Source organism: Geotrypetes seraphini, chromosome 5, assembly GCF_902459505.1.
Source record: "Geotrypetes seraphini chromosome 5, aGeoSer1.1, whole genome shotgun sequence".
NCBI classification, from domain to species: Eukaryota; Metazoa; Chordata; class Amphibia; order Gymnophiona; family Dermophiidae; genus Geotrypetes; species Geotrypetes seraphini.
Genome location: NC_047088.1, coordinates 95,441,856 through 95,459,661, shown reverse-complemented (window position 1 = coordinate 95,459,661; position 17,806 = coordinate 95,441,856). Strand labels below are relative to the sequence as shown.

At 45.1% G+C, this 17,806-nt stretch overlaps 1 protein-coding gene across 1 annotated transcript in view; it reads right to left on the bottom strand.

Moving 5' to 3' along the window:
- Positions 1-17,806, bottom strand: part of MAPK3 (mitogen-activated protein kinase 3) — a 105,876-nt gene that overhangs the window by 4,521 nt on the left and 83,549 nt on the right. Inside the window, exons 7-8 of the mRNA XM_033944443.1 lie at positions 16,434-16,543; positions 71-211 (exon numbers count right to left, since the gene is read on the bottom strand). Of these exons, the coding sequence (XP_033800334.1) occupies positions 107-211; positions 16,434-16,543 (215 nt within the window). The 3' untranslated portion in view covers positions 71-106. The remainder of the gene's footprint in view (positions 1-70; positions 212-16,433; positions 16,544-17,806) is intronic.

The window sequence follows — 17,806 nt, the reverse complement described above, 5'->3', positions numbered from 1 at the left end:
AACAGGACATATGAGAGAGTGAGGAACTACCTAGAAGGAGAGAGCTAAGAATTCTTTATGGGATACTGACCAGTTGAAGTTCTGGCTGTGGTGTGGTGGTCTCCCCTCAAGGCTGGAAACGAGCCGTTTCTTCAAATATCAGTTGCTTCAGCTTTTCCTTGGGTAGGTCATCCAGTTCCATATCAAAGGTAAATGGTGCCTCAGCCACAGGCTATAGGCAAATGAGAGAAAGAAATACTAGTAATAAAATATAGAAATACTAGAAATACTAGTAATAAAATATAGAACTACTACTAATAAAATATATATCTTAAAAAAGGAGCATTTGCAATTCTTCACACTTGGATACTTTCTCAACTTAGTCCTGGAGTACCCCCTTGTCAGTCAGGTTTTCAAGATATCCACAATAAATATGCATGAACGAAATTTGCATATAATGGAGGCAGTGTATGCAAATCAAGTTTATGCAAATTCATTGTGGATATCCTGAAAACCTGACTGGCAAAGGGGTACTCCAGGACCGAGTTGAGAAACACTGCTTTAGTATACGAGACTCGAGTACTACATGCTGTGCTAGAAGCACTTAAAAAAATGTTGGACTATAGTACTATGATTATACGATATACTATGTATCAGTGGCTCTGATCTTTGGTAGCACATTTATGAATGATTCCTTTTAATCCATTTTTGAGATGTGTGATTTTAATATCAATATTTGTCATCTGTATGTGTCTGGCTCACAGAATTCTTTTTAACTTCTCTGTATGTGTGGGTAAGCATCATGTGTGTGGACATGTGTGTGAGAGAGAAGTTTGAATAGCATGGTTCCCAAATATCCCATAAGTTTGGAAGGAAAAATAAAATGAAACCAAATGTGAAACTACATAGCCAACTATTAGATGTTACATTTTATAGGATGCATTCTGTGTATTAATCAGAGTGCCACTGTACTAAGGCAGAGGTTCTCAATAAGTGGTACCATTGTCAGGGGGTATACGGTACTGGTGCTGTATGTCTCCCACCCAGGGCCGGCGTTAGGAGGGCAAAAAGGGCAGCTTCACTGGTCCCACAGCTTCAGGGGGCTCCACAGTCCGGGCATCTCATCCCCTTGTTGGGCCAACTCCCTCCCTTCCCCTCACCTTCGTGGGCGCTTTTAAAAACCAGTTTTCTTGAGAATGCGGCAACTGTTCAAAAGAGTTGCACATGGCTGCCCTGAAGCTTTTCCTCTGACAGAACTTCCTGTTTCCACCAGGGTGGATCGCGTCACAGGAGAAGCTTCGGGCAGCCATGTGCAATTTGTGAGAATGGTTGCCATGTGTTGGCCTCTCTGAGAGAAAAACTTTGTTTTTAAAAGTGCCACAAAGGTGAGAGGAAGGGAGGGGGATGGCCCGACAAAGGAAAGAGGTTGAATGGCACTTCAGGTTTATTGTGTGGAGAGAGAGGGGTGTGAGGAGATGCTGAATGGAAGTGGGAAAGAGAGAGAAGAGAACAGATGCTGAATGGGAGTAGAGAGAGGGGGAGCCGATGCTGGATAGAAGTGGAGAGAGAGGGGAGGCGGAATGAAAGTAGAGAGAGGGGGAGCAGATGCTGGATAGAAATGGAGAGAAAGAGGGGAGCTGAATGGAAGTAGAGAGAGGGGGAGCAGATGCTGGAGAGAAAGAGAGGGGAGCTGAATGTAAGTAGAGATGGGGAGAAGAAGCTGGATAGAAGTGGGGAGGAAAAAGGGAAGTGCAGATGCTGAAAGAAGTGGGAAGGAGAGAGAAATAGGAGGAGCCGATGCTGGATGAAAGTGGGAAGGAGAGAGAGAGAGAGGAGGAGCAGATGCTGGATGAAAGTGGGAAGGAGAGAGAGAGAGGAGGCGCGCTTGCTGGATGAAAGTAGGAAGGAGAGAGAGAGAGAGAGGAGGCGCACTTGCTGGATGAAAGTGGGAAGAAGAGAGAGAGAGAGAGGAGGAGCACTTGCTGGATTAAAGTGGGAAGGAGAAAGAGGAGCACTTGCTGGATGAAAATGGGAAGGAGAGACAGAGAGAGACGAGAATTGATGCAGATGCTGGATGGAAGTGGGGAGGGGAGAAAGTGTTGGACTCATGGAGAGAGAGAGAGACAGAGAGATGTTGGATGGGGAGGACAGAAAGGAGAAAAAGAAATATGTCACACTAAGAGGAAGGGGGAGAGGGAAGAGGGACTCATGGAGGGAGAGAGAGATGTTGGTTGGTGGAGGGAACGAGGACCAGAGGAGAGGAAGCATGCAAGAGGCAGAGGGAAAGAAGGGAGAAAGAAATATTACACTGGGGGGGGGAAGGAGGGATGATTCAAGGAAGGGAAAGATACCAGACCAGGAAATGGGGCGGGAAGGAGGGGAGAGAGAGAAATTGCCAGACTGTGGAAATGTGGAGGGAAGGAGAGAGAAATTGCCAGACTGTGGAAATGGGGAGGGAAGGAGAGAGAAATGCCAGACTGAGGGAGAGGAGAGAGAAAAGGAAGACATGGAAAAGTAGATTTTGAGAAGAAAGCAGAAAAATGGCAGTGATGCAGGGCAGAAAGTGAAAGAAAGAAAAGCAGTTAATAGATAAGGCGGCTCTGAAAACACAGTTAAGAGCACAGACAGAAGGAAGTGCAGCCAGAGACTGGGAAAACATGATTAGAAAAATAAAATCACCAGACAAAAGGTAGGAAAATGATTTTATTTTCAATTTAGTGATTGAAATGTGTCAGTTTTGAGAATGCTGTGTATATTGAATGTATATGAAAAATGACTGGAAGAAATTGCATTACAATTAGTAATGGTGCGGGGCTTGGTGTGGAGCTTGGGTAGTTTGAAGAAGTTGAGAAACACTGTACTAAGGAAATAGGTATTGCTGTGGCTATCTGCCACTAGGTGGCAGCACCCAAAGCAACCAGCAGCAAATTAGAGGGCTCTGTTACTAGAGATTACCACACAGAGTAAACACTAAATGGGGGAGGGGAGAATTGGACTTGTATACTGCTTTTTTGTGATTACACATTCAAAGAAGTTTACATATATACAGGTACATATTTAGTACTTTGGGCAATGGAGGATTAGGTGACTTGCCCAGATCTCAAGGAGCAGCACTGGGATTCAATCCCACCACCTCAGGGTGCTGAAGGGAAGATTAGGTACTTACCCGATAATCTTATTTCTAGTAAATAGGCGAATTGTTCTTGAACTTGTGGGCTGTGTATCTCTGATCGCGAGATCTGGTGTAGAGAGCCTCAATATTATTTTTCTGCTCTGCCTCCCTTCACTCTGGGCTGTCCTGTAACTCCTCATTTCGTATCAAGCAGATGGTCAGCTCTGCTACTACTAATCACTTATACAGCGCTGAAAGGCATACGCAGTGCAGTACATTTTGACATTTATTAGATGGTCCCTGCTCAGAAAAGCTTACAATCTAACTTGGACAGACAAAACGGCCATGATATATAGGGTTGAGGATGCAGAACCCAAGGTGAGAGGAGTTAAGGAGTCAAAAGCACTCTTGAAGAAGTGGACTTTTAACTGGGCCTTGAACACTGCCAGACTGAGCCTGCCATATGGATTCGGGCAGCTTGTTCAAAACATATAGCACAGCAAGGTAGAAGGGACAGAATCTGGAGTTGGCTGCCACTAAAAACGTCATCTTAGCTGACAGGTCTATCACTGATGCTGTCTCGAAAGGCTCATACTGAGCTCTGGAGAGAGCCCACAAAACGAGATTAAGACTCTTAACATACTGGAGGATAGACATAATGCTCCCTTCAAAAATCTAGACACATCTGAGTGAGAGGCCAATGGCCTTCAGCACGAAAACCCACTACCTGTACTTTGAGGAAGCTAACTGCTAGGCCTTTGTCAAGTTCCTGTTGAAGATGAACTAAAACCAAAGAAATCTGAGCCTGGAAGTACTTCCAGGCCTTCGCACAGGCAGCCAATGTTGTCTGCTTTTTGGACAAGCTCTCCTGGAAGCATAAAAATTGCTTCTATTGCTGAGTAAGTTGAAACCTTACCCAGGAACTTTAATGATGTCATAAAGAGCATCGGTCACATAATCCACTTCCTCCTTAAACATGTGGAGACAGGAGTCCCCAAGCTCCGAGGCACTAGTTTGCAGCCTGACATGGCAGGCGTATGCCACAAAGAAGGCAGCTGCTGCAGCTTTGATACCCAAAGCCAGCACTTCAAACTGTTTTTTCAGGACTACATCCGTTCTATGGTCTTGTGCGTCCTTCAGCATTACTCCACCTTCACTAGAAAGGAGGTGTGCTTGGTAACTTGGACCACTGTGGAGTCCACCTTCGGTTAGATAAACAGCTGCTGGAAGTCCAGAGATATAGGATAGGGCTGAGACATAGCTCTGGCTACCTTCAGGATTCTCCCACTGGTCAGTGACCAAGGAGGTAAAATCTTCCACAGCAGACAATAAGTTCATCTGTGCATTAGTGCCACACATGATGGAGCATTGCTGGGCATCAAGCTTCAGAATAAACAGGGTGTCAAAAATGACACAGGAGATTGATGCTGACCTGAAAAGGGATCATCACTGTGATCCGCCACCACACCTGCCTCCTGGATACTAGACCCCAAAAGTGATCCCACATCATCCACTGTCTCAAAGACACTGGGAGCCAGAGTGGTATGAGGTGTGGGACACCTGTTTGGGAGAAGGATCCCCCTTAGGTAGAGTAGGTGCACCCATAGGCAGCATAGCACTTCCTGATCCCGTTAAATAGGCTTTTCATAAAAGGCTGACAAAATCTGAGAAGCCTTGCATTGGGGGCTCCTTGCATAACTCCAGACTGGAGGAGATGCATCTTCCACCAATATAGGGTTGCATTTCACCCCATTGCTGCTCAGTTCATCAGAGCAGGATCTCTTTCCTTAGACCATTTTTTCCAGGATGTCAGGTGTTCCAAGGCCTTGGAGGACTAACTAGGGACCGAGCCTGAAGCTCCTGCCCCTTCCTCCAGTATCCTGCAACATATGGAACACAGCTGCGGGACAAAACAAACACCACCATACCCCTGCCTTTATAGACAAATATCTAATCCCTTACACCTCCACTCGTACATTTGAGGCTCAGGGAAAGGGAGTGGAACTACAATATACGAGGGTCATTTCATAAATAATGCATACTATTTTTTTTTTCAAAGTATTTCTTTACAATCCTTCAATATAGTCTCCCTGCTTTTGATTGAGCCCAACATCTGGGAAGCTTCATGATTCCATCCAAGACAATATTTTTGCCGAATGGCTCCATCCAAGACCCGTTGCCGAATGGTTCGGGTAATGACGGAAGAAAGCTCTTCCAGAGATGCAAAATGATATCCACGCATAGGTTGCATCAACTTTGGAAAAAGGTTGAAGTCTGGTGAACTCATCATGTCAGGACTGTAGGGAGCACGAGGTACTCACAACCGTATTCGTGTAGTTTTTCAATGACAACATTCCCTATGTGCTGGTGAGTGTTGTCGTGAAGAATGAGTGGCCCAGCCAAGAGCAACTGAGGTCGGGTTTTGTGCATTTTTCTGCGCATTTTTTGCAAAAAAATCACGATAATACACTTCTGTGACACTTCTTCCACATGGAACTTTGTCTGTGATAATGATGCCTTCATGATCATAAGCAAAAAATCATCATTTGTTTGACTTTTGATTGAGCTCGTTGAAATATTTTTGGTCTTGGGAAAGATGGAGCTCTCCATTCATTGGACTGTGATTTCAGTTCTGTCTCAAAGTCTCTGACCCACATTTCATGAATAGCAACAATGCGTTTTCAAGAATGCTTGATCTTCAACGTCTAATCTTTGTTTCAGCACGGTTGCATTATCTAGGCGTCTCTACTGCTGTTCAGCAGTCGAGTGGGGGACCCATCATACAGAAATTTCTCTCTTTTTTAAATCATTTGTCATAATTCAGTATACTGATGTCGGTGGAATCCTTGTGGTTTCAGATAGTTCCTTGCATGTTGCACGACGATCATGTTCAAGAGCATCAGCCACGAGTTTCACACATCGTTCATTGGTTGTTGATTTCGGCCTTCCGGGACTTGCATCATCATCTATGTTCACATGAGAACTCCAAAAACGAGTTGCCCACCGAGAAACTGTACTATGGTCCACTGTTAACACACCACAAACTTAATATAACTGTGGATTTCTGTCAGGTTTTTACCACGTAGAGTTTCAATCTTAATTTACGACCTCTGATCGTCAACAGACACAGTACCCGAGACACCTGCAGCCTCTATTTCCCACACTTGTCACAGCCACAATAAGTACACTACAGAGCTAAGCACATGTCCTGCTGCTTCAAGCACTGAAGTGAAAGTGAAACAAGGTTTACTGCAGTTGCATCATCCACTCTCCAATGTTGCCAACTTGTGCATTATTTATGAAATGACCCTCGTATTATAGAAAAGGAGAATACCTACATGTACCTACAGGTACATGTGACCTACAGGTGTATTTCCACCTGTAGGTCACATGGTCATGGAATTCAAGATTCCAGCCGCCATTCAGCGCTGGAAGGATATGCAAACTCTCGGGCTCAGGCAGATACTCTACATGCTTTCCCATGCCAAGAAAGACTCATAAAATCTTCAGCTTGTGAATACGGCTCTCAAAGTTTCACGGTTTCAAATGGAGGCCGTGGTTTCAGTCATTGCAGTAGTGGCCCCAGGGGAGTTTCTTGCCTCTCTGGTTCTCACGGAAGCATATTTGATCATTTACTTTATTCTGGCACAACACAACTTTCTGCAGTTTCATGTTCTGGAACAGCATTACCAACTCTTGGCTGTGCCTTTTGGGTTGGCTACAGCGCTCCAGACCTGCGCCAAGATGATGGTTGTCGTGGCGAGTTACTTGCAAAAAACAAAAAGCCATCTGATGATCAAACAGTCACTGGAATACATGAGAATTCTCTTCGACTCAGCTGCAGGCCACATCTATCTACCAGTAGCCCGCTGGCAGAACCTATGTGCCCAGGTTTCTCCAACTCCATTGGCATGGGTTTATCTTCAATTTCTGGGATCCATGATTGCCCCACTAGATGTGGTTCCTTGGACAAGGGCGGACAGACGTCCTCTTCTACATTCTTTGCTCTCTCGTTGGACTTGGCACAGGGATGCCTTGCAAGCCTATCTACCTTAGACTCTGAAGGCCGAACAGGCATGGACTGGTGGTTTCTCCTGCAATCTATCTGCGGAGGTGTACTGCTACACATTGCCTTCTGGATTGTAGTGTTGTCAGATGCCAGCCATCAGGGATGGGGAGCCCATTGCAATTGCTCTCCTGTTGAGGGGAGTTAGACGCCCTCTCAGTGAAAGTGGTCCCTCAACCAGTTAGAGCTCAGTGCCATTCGGCTAAGTCTGATGAGATTGAAGAAGACTTAGGAGAGCCAAGTGGTCAGGGTCTTCTCCGGCAATGCGACCACAGTAGCTTACGTCAATCGTCGGGGAGGGTCCAAGAGCACCCCTCTGGCTCAAGAAGCCCATCTTTTTCTTTGGGCAGAGCGGCATCTCCTAACGCTATTGGCAGCTCATGTGGCAGGAGTAGACAAAGTTCAGGCTGACTTCCTCAGCAGACAGACAGGATTCGGGCGAGTGGGTCCTGTCCCCAGAGGCATTCCAAGCGATAGCGAGGCACTGGGGATGGCCTCGCTTCAATCTCATGGCCACAGCAAGAAACAAGAAAGCGGATCTCTTAAGTCAAAGATCTAGTTTTTTGGGGGGGGACTGCTTTTATATATCCCTACTGTCTAGAACAGTGGTCTCAATCTCATGGCCCACGGGTCACATGTGGCCCTCCAGGTGCTATTTTGTGGCCTGCGGTCTGGACGCGATGATCAACTGCTCCCTTGCTGCAGTCGATTGTTCCGGTCAAAGCTGCAGTCAAAGCTGCTCCTCGCGCCATCCACACCAGCATTTCTCTTCCCCCTTCCCTTCCTTGTGGAGCAGTAGCATGTCTGGCCAGCTCCCTTGGAACCTCCACTCGCGGCTTTGAACAGAACGATCGACTGAGCAAGGGAGCCGGCCAGACATGCTGCTGCTCCAAAAGGAAGGGAAAGGAAGGGGGTGGGGAAAGAGAAATGCTTCTGCTACACAGGAAAGAGGGAAGGGAAATGCTGCTGCTGCACAGGAAGAGGGAAGAGAAATGCTTCTGCTGCACAGGAAAGGGGGAAGGGAAATGTTGTTGCTGCTGCACCCAGTTGGGGAAAGAGAGGGAAGGAAGGAGAAGGAAGACAAGGGAGAGGAGAGGAACAAGAGATGACAAGTCCATAGGAGGGAGGGAAAGGAAAGGAGATACCAGACCATGGAGGGGGAGGGAGAGATGCCAGGGCATGGGGGGAGGGAAGGAGACAGATACCAGACCAGGGGAAAATAAGGAAGGAGGAAGGGACAGAAAGAAAGGAAGGAAAGAGATGTCAGACCATGGAAATAGAGACGGAAGAAGAGAGAGATAGGAAGGGAAGGTAAGACATGGAAACGTAGATTTTGAAAAGAAAGCAGAAAAATTTAATATTAAGTTAATGCTAAAGATGGATGCAAGGCAGAAAGTGAAGACTGAGAGAAAAACAGTCAAAGGACAAGAAGGCCCTGGAAACATAGTTAAAAGCACAGAAAAATAGTCACCAGCCAACAAAGGTAGAAAAAATGATTTTATTTTCAATATAGTGATTGAAGTGTGTCATTTATGAGAAAGGAAAGATATTAAACTTTAAATGTGAGGGCTGCAGAAAAAATAGGGTACTTGAAGGTTTTACCTCATGCAAAATTGTCATTTCTTTAATAAGCCATTAACTATTTTTTCTGTGGCCCTCCAAGTACCTACAAATTCAAAATGTGGCCCCACAAAGGGTTTGAGTTTGAGACCACTGGTCTAGAATGTCTCACCTATTGCACTGGCAAAAGAGATTAGTATTTACCCTGGTAAGCTCTTTTCCAGTAGATAGGTGAGACATTCTAGCCTCCTGCCCAGTCCTTCCTCCGCCTGCCTACTGTTTCAGTCTGTTTTATGCTTTTCGAATTTGACTGTTGGATGCCTGTCAGCCATTGTGGGCTGGGAAGAGTTTGTATATTTATTTTAAAACTGATCTGAGCTCCTTTGAATCCAGTTTTGACGGTTAACAGTACTGTCTAATTAGTTTTGAGCAAAACAATTTGTTTAAGCCTGTTGCTACAGGTGCCTCTACTTCATATGTATTGGGAGATTCTACGTGCTTAGGTACTAACTGAAGATGTAGCTAGAAAGCCCAGTGAAGTAAATCTGGAATGGATATCTTCTGCAGCAGCACGCAGCTATGGGGAATAACCCTATTGTCTAGCATGTCTCACCTATCTACTGTTTACCAGGATAAGTACATAATCTCTTTTTAGTTACACATGGCAGTGATAAGAACTGTGGACTGAGATCAGGACAAGTTGGGATGGGATTGGATGGGGACTTGTATACCTCCTTTTTGTAGTTATACAACTACACTCAAAGCAGTTTACTTACAGGAACTTCAAGCATTTTTCCCATCTGTCCCGAAGGTTCTTACAATCTAATATACCTGGAGCAGTGAAGGATCACAAGAAGCAGCACAGGGTTTGAACTCACAACCTCAGGGTGTTGAGGCTGTAGCTGTTACCACTAAGCCACATCTTTCTCCTAGTTGAAGCAAGAATGACCTACTTATGGGAATGTACCCATTATGTTTCACCTGTTTTACTTTACTTGGATTTTGTATCCTGTTAACAGAGGAACATTTCATTTGAAGCATAGGTGTACTTTTTTCAGCTTTTGGTTAATTCCAACCTAATGGAAGTTTGGAAAAAGTTACTCTACACTAACAATGCTGAAGCTGACTAAAGGAAACAACAATGCCGCACACTTATTGCCCCATTGCCCTGAAGAAGTGGTTGTTTTGCCATGAAACGTGGGTCTGCGTAGGGGGGTATCTATTATAAAAGGTACTCACATGGTTGCATTGCCCTTAATTTACTATTCCATTAGCGTTCCAGAGGTTTTTTTATGTCTATGATGCCTGTGAAGTAGAGCTGATTATTTGTCTCTCTTTGAACTTGAGGCTTTTTCCTTGGTTAAAATTTTTTAGACTGGGAGCAGTGCCACCAGTGAATTTAACACTTCTAAGTTGAGTTGTTAGTGTAGAGTGAGTTTTTTTCCTCCACTCTTTATTGTTTTTGGATTATTGGAAAATTATATATAAATTGAAAATGTGTGACTATCAGGGCTAAATAACACTCAGAAAACCTGATGGAATGAAGAGAGACAGTTCAACAATTGGATCAGGAGTTCCAGAGAAAGTGTCCCTCCAAAATGGCACATTCTAGTGCAAAAGGGATAAGTCTTGAACCAGCGGGTTATTCTCCTTTACTCGCAAGTCTGTAGAAGGCATCTACTTTTTCTCTCTGCTCTGCCTCCTGTATCTCTGGGTTGTGCCCTAGCTCTTGGCATGATAGCTGACTTGTGGATTGAGGCAGAAAATCCCTCCAGATCCAACTACTCTTTCAAGGAGCTGAAGCAGGTTGCAGTACTTTTTCACTGGACATGGTCTGTGAGTTACAGGCTGTGACAGCCTATGGGGAAAATTTGGGGAGGGAGAGTCTTAAAAACTGTGTTTTGACTGTTTCTGTAGCTAGATTTTTGTCCTCCCCCTCCTAAAATCCTATTTTTAGTCAGCCCTGAAGTGTTTGAAAGCCATTTTAGGCAGCAAACTTGGATTTCCTTATTTTTTTTCCTAAGTTCTCAAACTCCCTCAAAAACCTTGTTTGCTTCAAAATTTGTAGGGATGGAGTCCCCAGACCCTAATACCCCTATATCATGCTTCATTTGCGCTGGATGGGCAACTAAAGAGCATCCTTGTGCCATGTACTGCGTGGCACGGAGAGGGAGGCAGGAGCTTCAGGCCTAGCCTCCCTGTAGGCCACTAGGGTTCACAAACAGCAGATGGTCCTATCAGGGGGAATGAAATATTTTTTAAAGCTTTGGGAAAGCAGCTCTGCTCACCGTCGGGGCGTAGATGCTTTGCAACCCAAGAAAAGACACATGATCCACCCTAAGGGACAAGGAGACTTGCCCTCTCAGGCCTTTACCCCATTGTTTGTTAATCTCTCCTGGCAGGCTTCTGCACAAGGCAGAAATCGGCCAATCAAGTCCATGACCAAGTGGACCAGCGTGCAGACCTCACTGAGTTTCAGAGCGCTTCTTCCCTGAAAGCGGATGCTGTTCTGGATTATGATGACCCTTCAGACAAGGACTCTAGATGATACTGTCCCAAAGTGAGGCTTCCCTGATGGATGAAGCAGCCTCCCATTCAGAGAACCCAGAGTTATTGACTATAGATCAGGGAGAAGTTCCCTCAATTTGCCAATTGTTTAAATCCTTGACCCTAATGGAGATCTTTACCGAGTCCATTCAAGAACTGAAAATAGACCCTCCTCACACCCTATCTTACCAGTATTCTCTTCTGAGCGATGTCCGGGCTCAGCCCACATTTTTCTGTGGTGCTCAGAAATAAAGATCCTAATCACAGAGCCCTGGGAGACTCCTGAACGATCTCTAAAGGTAGCTAAAACCATGGCCAAACTGTAACCCATGGATCAGGAATTCCAGCAAATGTTTGTTGTGCCAAAAGTGGAATCCCGGGTAGCCCAAGTGACCAAACGTGCTTCCCCACTCAATGAAAGAGTGGTGGCTTTAAACGATCTGCAGGACCACAGAGTGGATCTGGTCCTCCAGAGGCAGTTTGAGGCTTTGGCCTTACTTTGATCCCCTGCTTCAGTTTGTGCTGGCGGGAATATACTATATAGTGGATGCCCTATATAACATTATCAGAGTCATGGGGAAAGTCTCAGCCTTTTCGATCACCGCCCATCAAATGCTTTGTATTAGGCAATGGTTGGATGATTTGACTTCTAAAGTGACACTGAGCAGGCTCCCTTTCAAAGGACAGATGCTGTTTGGCATGGGCCTAGATGATCTTATGGCTAGTGTACAAGATCACAGTCCTGAATTTTTGCCAGACAGCAGACCCTGAGCGCCTAGAGGCCATAGCTGGGGGTTTCTTTCATGGCTTTCGGCGCTATCATCAATATTTCTCAGTAACTTCTACACAGAGAGCCTTTCAAGGTTCCAAAAGAACTGACGTTCAGTTTCCCACTTCACAGTGCCAACCAAAAAGCCACAATGACGCCAGTCCTCACAACACTCCTTGGAAGAATAGAGGTTGGCTCTCAGACTTTCTAGAGGCTTTGGAACATGTAACATTCGACCACTGAGTCCTGGATGTCATCAGATACTTCACACGCGCCCTCTTTTTCAACTGCAGTCTTTGCTGGAGGGCAAAGCAGTCAGTCTTCTCTGACAATGGCACTGCGGTGGCTTATGTCAACAGGCAGAGAGGCACCAGGAACGCACTGCTCCAACAGGAAGCCAAGGCATTGGTCTGGAAGTAAGGAAGTTCTTCACCTAGAGAGTGGTGGAAAACTGGAACGCTCTCCCGGAGGCTGTCATAGGGGAAAACATCCTCCAGGGATTCAAGACAAAGTTAGACAAGTTCCTACTGAAGAAGTTTCAAGTTTCAAGTTTATTAGGATTTTATATACCGCCCATCAAGGTTATCTAAGCGGTTTTACAATCAGGTACCTGAGTATAAGGACATATACTGGTAGGGCTAGTTTCAGTTAGGGCACTGGTCTTTGACCAAAAGAGCCGCCGCGTGAGCAGTGGCATCTCTTATGTTCTTATCCAGGTGGCAATGTCAGACAGATAGGGTGATACTCTGGTCTGGGTTTCAGTAGAGATATTTGGCGCAGAGAGGTAGATCTGAGAGTTGTCAGCATAGAGACGATACAGGAAACCGTGGGAGGAGATCAGCACTCCAAGTGAGCAAGTGTAGATTGAGAAAAAAAAAGTGGTCCCAGGACAGAGCCTTGAAGTACACCAATCAATAGTGGGAAGACTGTGGAGGAGGAACCACCATTGCACACACTGAAATTGTGATGGGAGAGATAGGAAGAAAACCATGAGAGGGCAGAACCCTGGAATCGCAACAAGGACAGCATATCAAGGAGAAGGTGATGATCAACAGTATCAAAGGTGGCAGACAGATTGAGAAGGATGAGGATAGAGTAGAGGCCTTTGGATCTGGCCAAGAACAGGTTATTGGAAACTTTTAGTGAGGGCAGTTTCTGTGGAATGCAACGGGCAAAAGCCTGATTGAAGCAGATCCAGAATAGCATAGTATGAGAGGAAGTTCAGGCAATGGCGGTGAACAGCACGTTCAAGTAACTTGGATAAGAAGGGGAGGAGGGAGATGGGATGATAGTTGGAGGGATACGTAGGGTCCAGTGAAGGTTTCTTGAGGAGGGGTGTGATAACTCTATGTTTGAAGATATCAGGGACAGTTGCAGTGGCAAGCGATAGGTTGAGGATGTGACAGATAGGTGGGATGTCAGAGGACGAGATAGCACAGAGTAGGCGAGTAGGATTCAGATCGGAGGAGCAGGTAGTGGGTTTGGAGGATGAGTGAAGATGTGTGGTTTCCTCTTCAGTGATCTCAGAGAAAGAAGAGAGGGTGGCAGGTGTTGAGGGGAGGTTAGCAGAAGGGGCAGATGGAGGGAGGGGAGAGGGAAGCAGCCTGGTTGAGAGTTCAAGGTAAATCTTCTGAATCTTATTTATAAATCTTTATTGAGTTTCAAAACCAACAAAAATGCAATACAGTATCTATACAAATAATATTAATCATATATGCATTTATAATCAATCAAAATCCATACAACAATAAAAAAAAACCCCACCCAACCAACATTTCATAAGGGAATAGAACCATACAAAGAAATACCCCCTCCCACCCTCCCTCCCCCTGGATCTGAATCTTATTGTAGAAGAATTCTGCCATTTTCTGGGGAGAAATTGAAGGGGGGATAGGCGGTGAAGGTGCTTTGAATAAGGAGTTTAGTGTGGCAAAGACACAGTGAGGATTGGAGCTAAGAGAAGTGGTTAAGTGGATATAGTATTCTTGTTTGGCCAGCGAAAGGGTAGACTGGAATGATGTCAGCATAAATCTGAAGTGTATGAAGTCAGCAAGTGCACAGGATTTAAGCCAGAGATGCTCAGCGTAGAGGGCACATGAGCGCAGGTGGCAGATGCGGGGGGTGAGTTGGGGTTTGGCATGCCTAACAGGACGTGAGATTGGAGGAACAAGGGTATCAAGAGCAGACAGTCCCTAATCTCCAGCCCTGTGAAGCACTGCAACTGCAAATAAGGGGTGAGCAAGCAAGTCATCCGAATCAGGATCCCCCAGACCAGGGTCTGGCAGCGCAAGCACAGTGACCGGGTGAAATAAGAACATGTCCAAAGGAACAATGCCACTGAGAGATGCCATGGAGGCGGATTGAGACTGTTCAGGGGAAGAACACTGGTTCTGAAATTCAGACCATAAAAATTTCGAAAGTATCCTGCTCCTGGGGCATAGAGGCACCCTTAGGTGACTTAAAATTAGCATTTCTTAGGCTGCGAAGGATCCGCAGCCTGGTGGATGGAATTACCAGCCGTGCCAAGCCCCGAAAGTCACAAAGGCCGCTCTGCTGGGCTAGCTGAGCATTTGGTCACCTGATTGAATAGGGGAGAGGCTAAGCTGGATGCAAGGCCCACTGGCTGTGCCACACGGCACATGGTACAATAACGCTCTAAACACAGTAAATATGAGTAATCCTGGCAAGAATCCACATGAGGAAAGCTCAAGAACTCCATCCTAGCATGTTTCCAGGCAAAATTTGCAGTTTTGAAGAAGCAGGGAGCTTTAGAAAAAAAAAATTGTAAAAAAATCCAAGATGGCTATCATCAAGAAATCTACGCCAAAGCTTTGATATTTTTCAAGCTTCTCAAACTATAAAACAGTGATTTTAAAATTTTTCAGGAGGGGGAACACAGGGAAACACCCAGAAACCCTCAAAACCCCATTTTTCAAACCTCACCCGATGCCTCTCACAGGCTGTTAGCCTGTGCACATACTGTGACCTGAGAGAAGCTTTCAGCTCTCTTAGTAGCTGGATGAGAAATTTAATTGTCACAATGCTGGGAATGTTTCTGGAAAGCTGATTTTCAAGCTGCCAGTCAGACTCCTATGTCTAACTACATCTCCACCCTTGCAGACCACCAGATGCGCACCGGGATGGACGGAGGCACGATGATGCAGCCAGCATCCTGCGAGACCCCGTCGAGCCTCCTAAGGGAGCCTAACAGCCTGTGCTCAACCCCTGATTAACAGAAGGTGAGACCACCTCAGGGACAACCCTGAGCTTCAGAGAAACTATGCAGGCTGGCTAACAGGTATCCAGTGGAATTGGACTGTCAGCTACAGACCGGTCTGTGAATTTTCAAGCAGGCAGAGCTTCAAATTCACTCCAAGCACTAAATTACCTGCAAAGGGGACAAAATTACATCAAATTAAAATAATAAAATGGGAAGAGCAGAACAAACACTTCTGCAGGCACAGGTGCAGAAGGAAAGAACTGAAGGTGGAGTTAAGAGAGCCCAGTGAAGTACAACAGAAGCAGAGTGAAAAATCCAGAGTGAATTCCTTCTGCAGCAGCACAAGGCTACAGGGAAATAACCCTACTGTCTAGAAGAGTGTTTCTCAACTTTGTCCTGGAGTACCCCCCCCTTGCCAGTCAGGTTTTCATGATATCCACAATGAATATGCATAAACTTGCATATTCTGTGTAGATATCCTGAAAGCCTGAGAGGCAAGGGAGTACTCCAGGACCAAGTTGAGAAACACTGGTCTAGAATGTCTCACCTATTGCACTGGAATACTAATTACAACAGTGGTCTCAAACTGAAACCCTTTGCAGGGCCACATTTTGGATTTATAGGTACTTGGAGGTCCTCAGAAAAAAACAGTTAATGTCTTATTAAAGAAATGAGAATTTTGCATGAGGTAAAACTCTTTATAGTTTATAAATCTTTCCTTTTGGCTAAGTCTTAATAATAATATTGTAATGTATAGCTAAAGAGACATATAATCAAGAAACTGTTTTATTTTACTTTTGTGATTATGGTAAATATACCGAGGGCCTCAAAATAGTACCTGGCGGGCCGCATGTGGCCCCCGGGCCGCAGGTTTGAGACCACTGAATTACAAGTACAAAGGAGAATCCCATTTTCCACAAGACCAGAGTGAGATGCTCTCACAACAGAGATGGAATGGAAGACAGAAAATGGAAAGGTGGAGCCCCTCCAATTTCTTAGACTGTGCATATACAAAATAGAAATGCACATATACATATTTTACTATTTACTAAAAGTACTATGACCTACTCATCTGTGAATATGCAAACTTTATAAGCACATAAACGTCCCAGTGGACGAAGATCTTGGACAGCACTTAGCCTATCCCTCCTGGTAGGCTTCACGGCCCTAGATATGTCACCTCATCTGATGGGTCATAGTATTGCTCCAGGTAAGGGTGGGACAACGACTCCTCTACTGTTATCCTCCGATTGGGGTTGAAGGTCAACATCTTGTCCAGAAGGTCAAGTGCTTAAATGTTGGGAGAGAAGAGGGGAAAAAAATAAGTGGTCATGTTTATAAAGGTAAAAAAGGATAAAATGACTTGGTGTCCTCTGGATTACTTAAACTGCTGTTTCAGTTAAGTGCTATTGGATCATAGGAGATGGGGGTGATCTGCTGAGGAACTGAATCTCAACAAGCTAAAGATAAATAAGCATGCTTTACAAGGGTTGTAAAGAGATCATTCCTCATAACCATTGAGAAAAAAATAGTCCTGTGTAGCCTGTAGTTATTCCAATCTGATACTTTATCGTCTTCTATAAGTGGACCTGTTGTGCAAGCATCTGGCACCATGATGTCTACCAGTCTGATACTGTATTAATAGAGCTCCAAGAAACCACTTTATGATTTGTAAAATGGAGTTACAATGATTACAAGGAACTGGAAAAATTGGGATCGTCTAAATTTTCCATTTTATATTATCAGTATGAAAAATGTTAGCAGAACAATCAGGTGCATCCCAGAAGTTTAAAGAGATTTGTGGTCCATTAGATTTGTTTGTCAAACACCTTTACAGCTTAGGTTATATTTTATGTTGGATATCTACCAGATTTGAATTATCTCTACTACTCTTCATACACATCCAGGAAGGGAGGGAGGTAGAGGGGAGTTGGGTTGAAAGGGAGGATTGTTTCATGATTTAAGCACAGTATATAAGTACTGTTTGTTGATTTTTTGCTATGTTAATTGTTGCACTTTCTATAAAGCACAGTTACTTACCGTAACAGGTGTTATCCAGGGACAGCAGGCATATATTCTCACATGTGGGGTGACGTCATCTACGGAGCCCCAGCGCGGACAGCTTTTCAAGCAAACTTGATTGAAGTTTCAAGTTTGCTACACTACACCACGCATGTGCATGCCTTCTTGCCCACTAGAAGGCGCATCCCCACCTCGTGGTCCTCAGTTCCATAACCAGCAAAGAAGCCATCCCCGGGGAGGAGGGCGGGTTGTGAGAATATATGCCTGCTGTCCCTGGATAACACCTGTTATGGTAAGTAACTGTGCTTTATCCCAGGACAAGCAGGCATGATATTCTCACATGTGGGTGACTTCCAAGCCAACCAAAAAAGGGCAGGTGGGAGGATGGCAATTTAGGAAAACAGGTTACGTAACACCGACTGGCCAAACCGGCCGTCGCTTCTGGACAAAGTGTCCAGACAGTAGTGGGAGGTGAACGTATGAACCGAAGACCAAGTGGCAGCTTTACATATATCCTCCACAGGAGTAGAC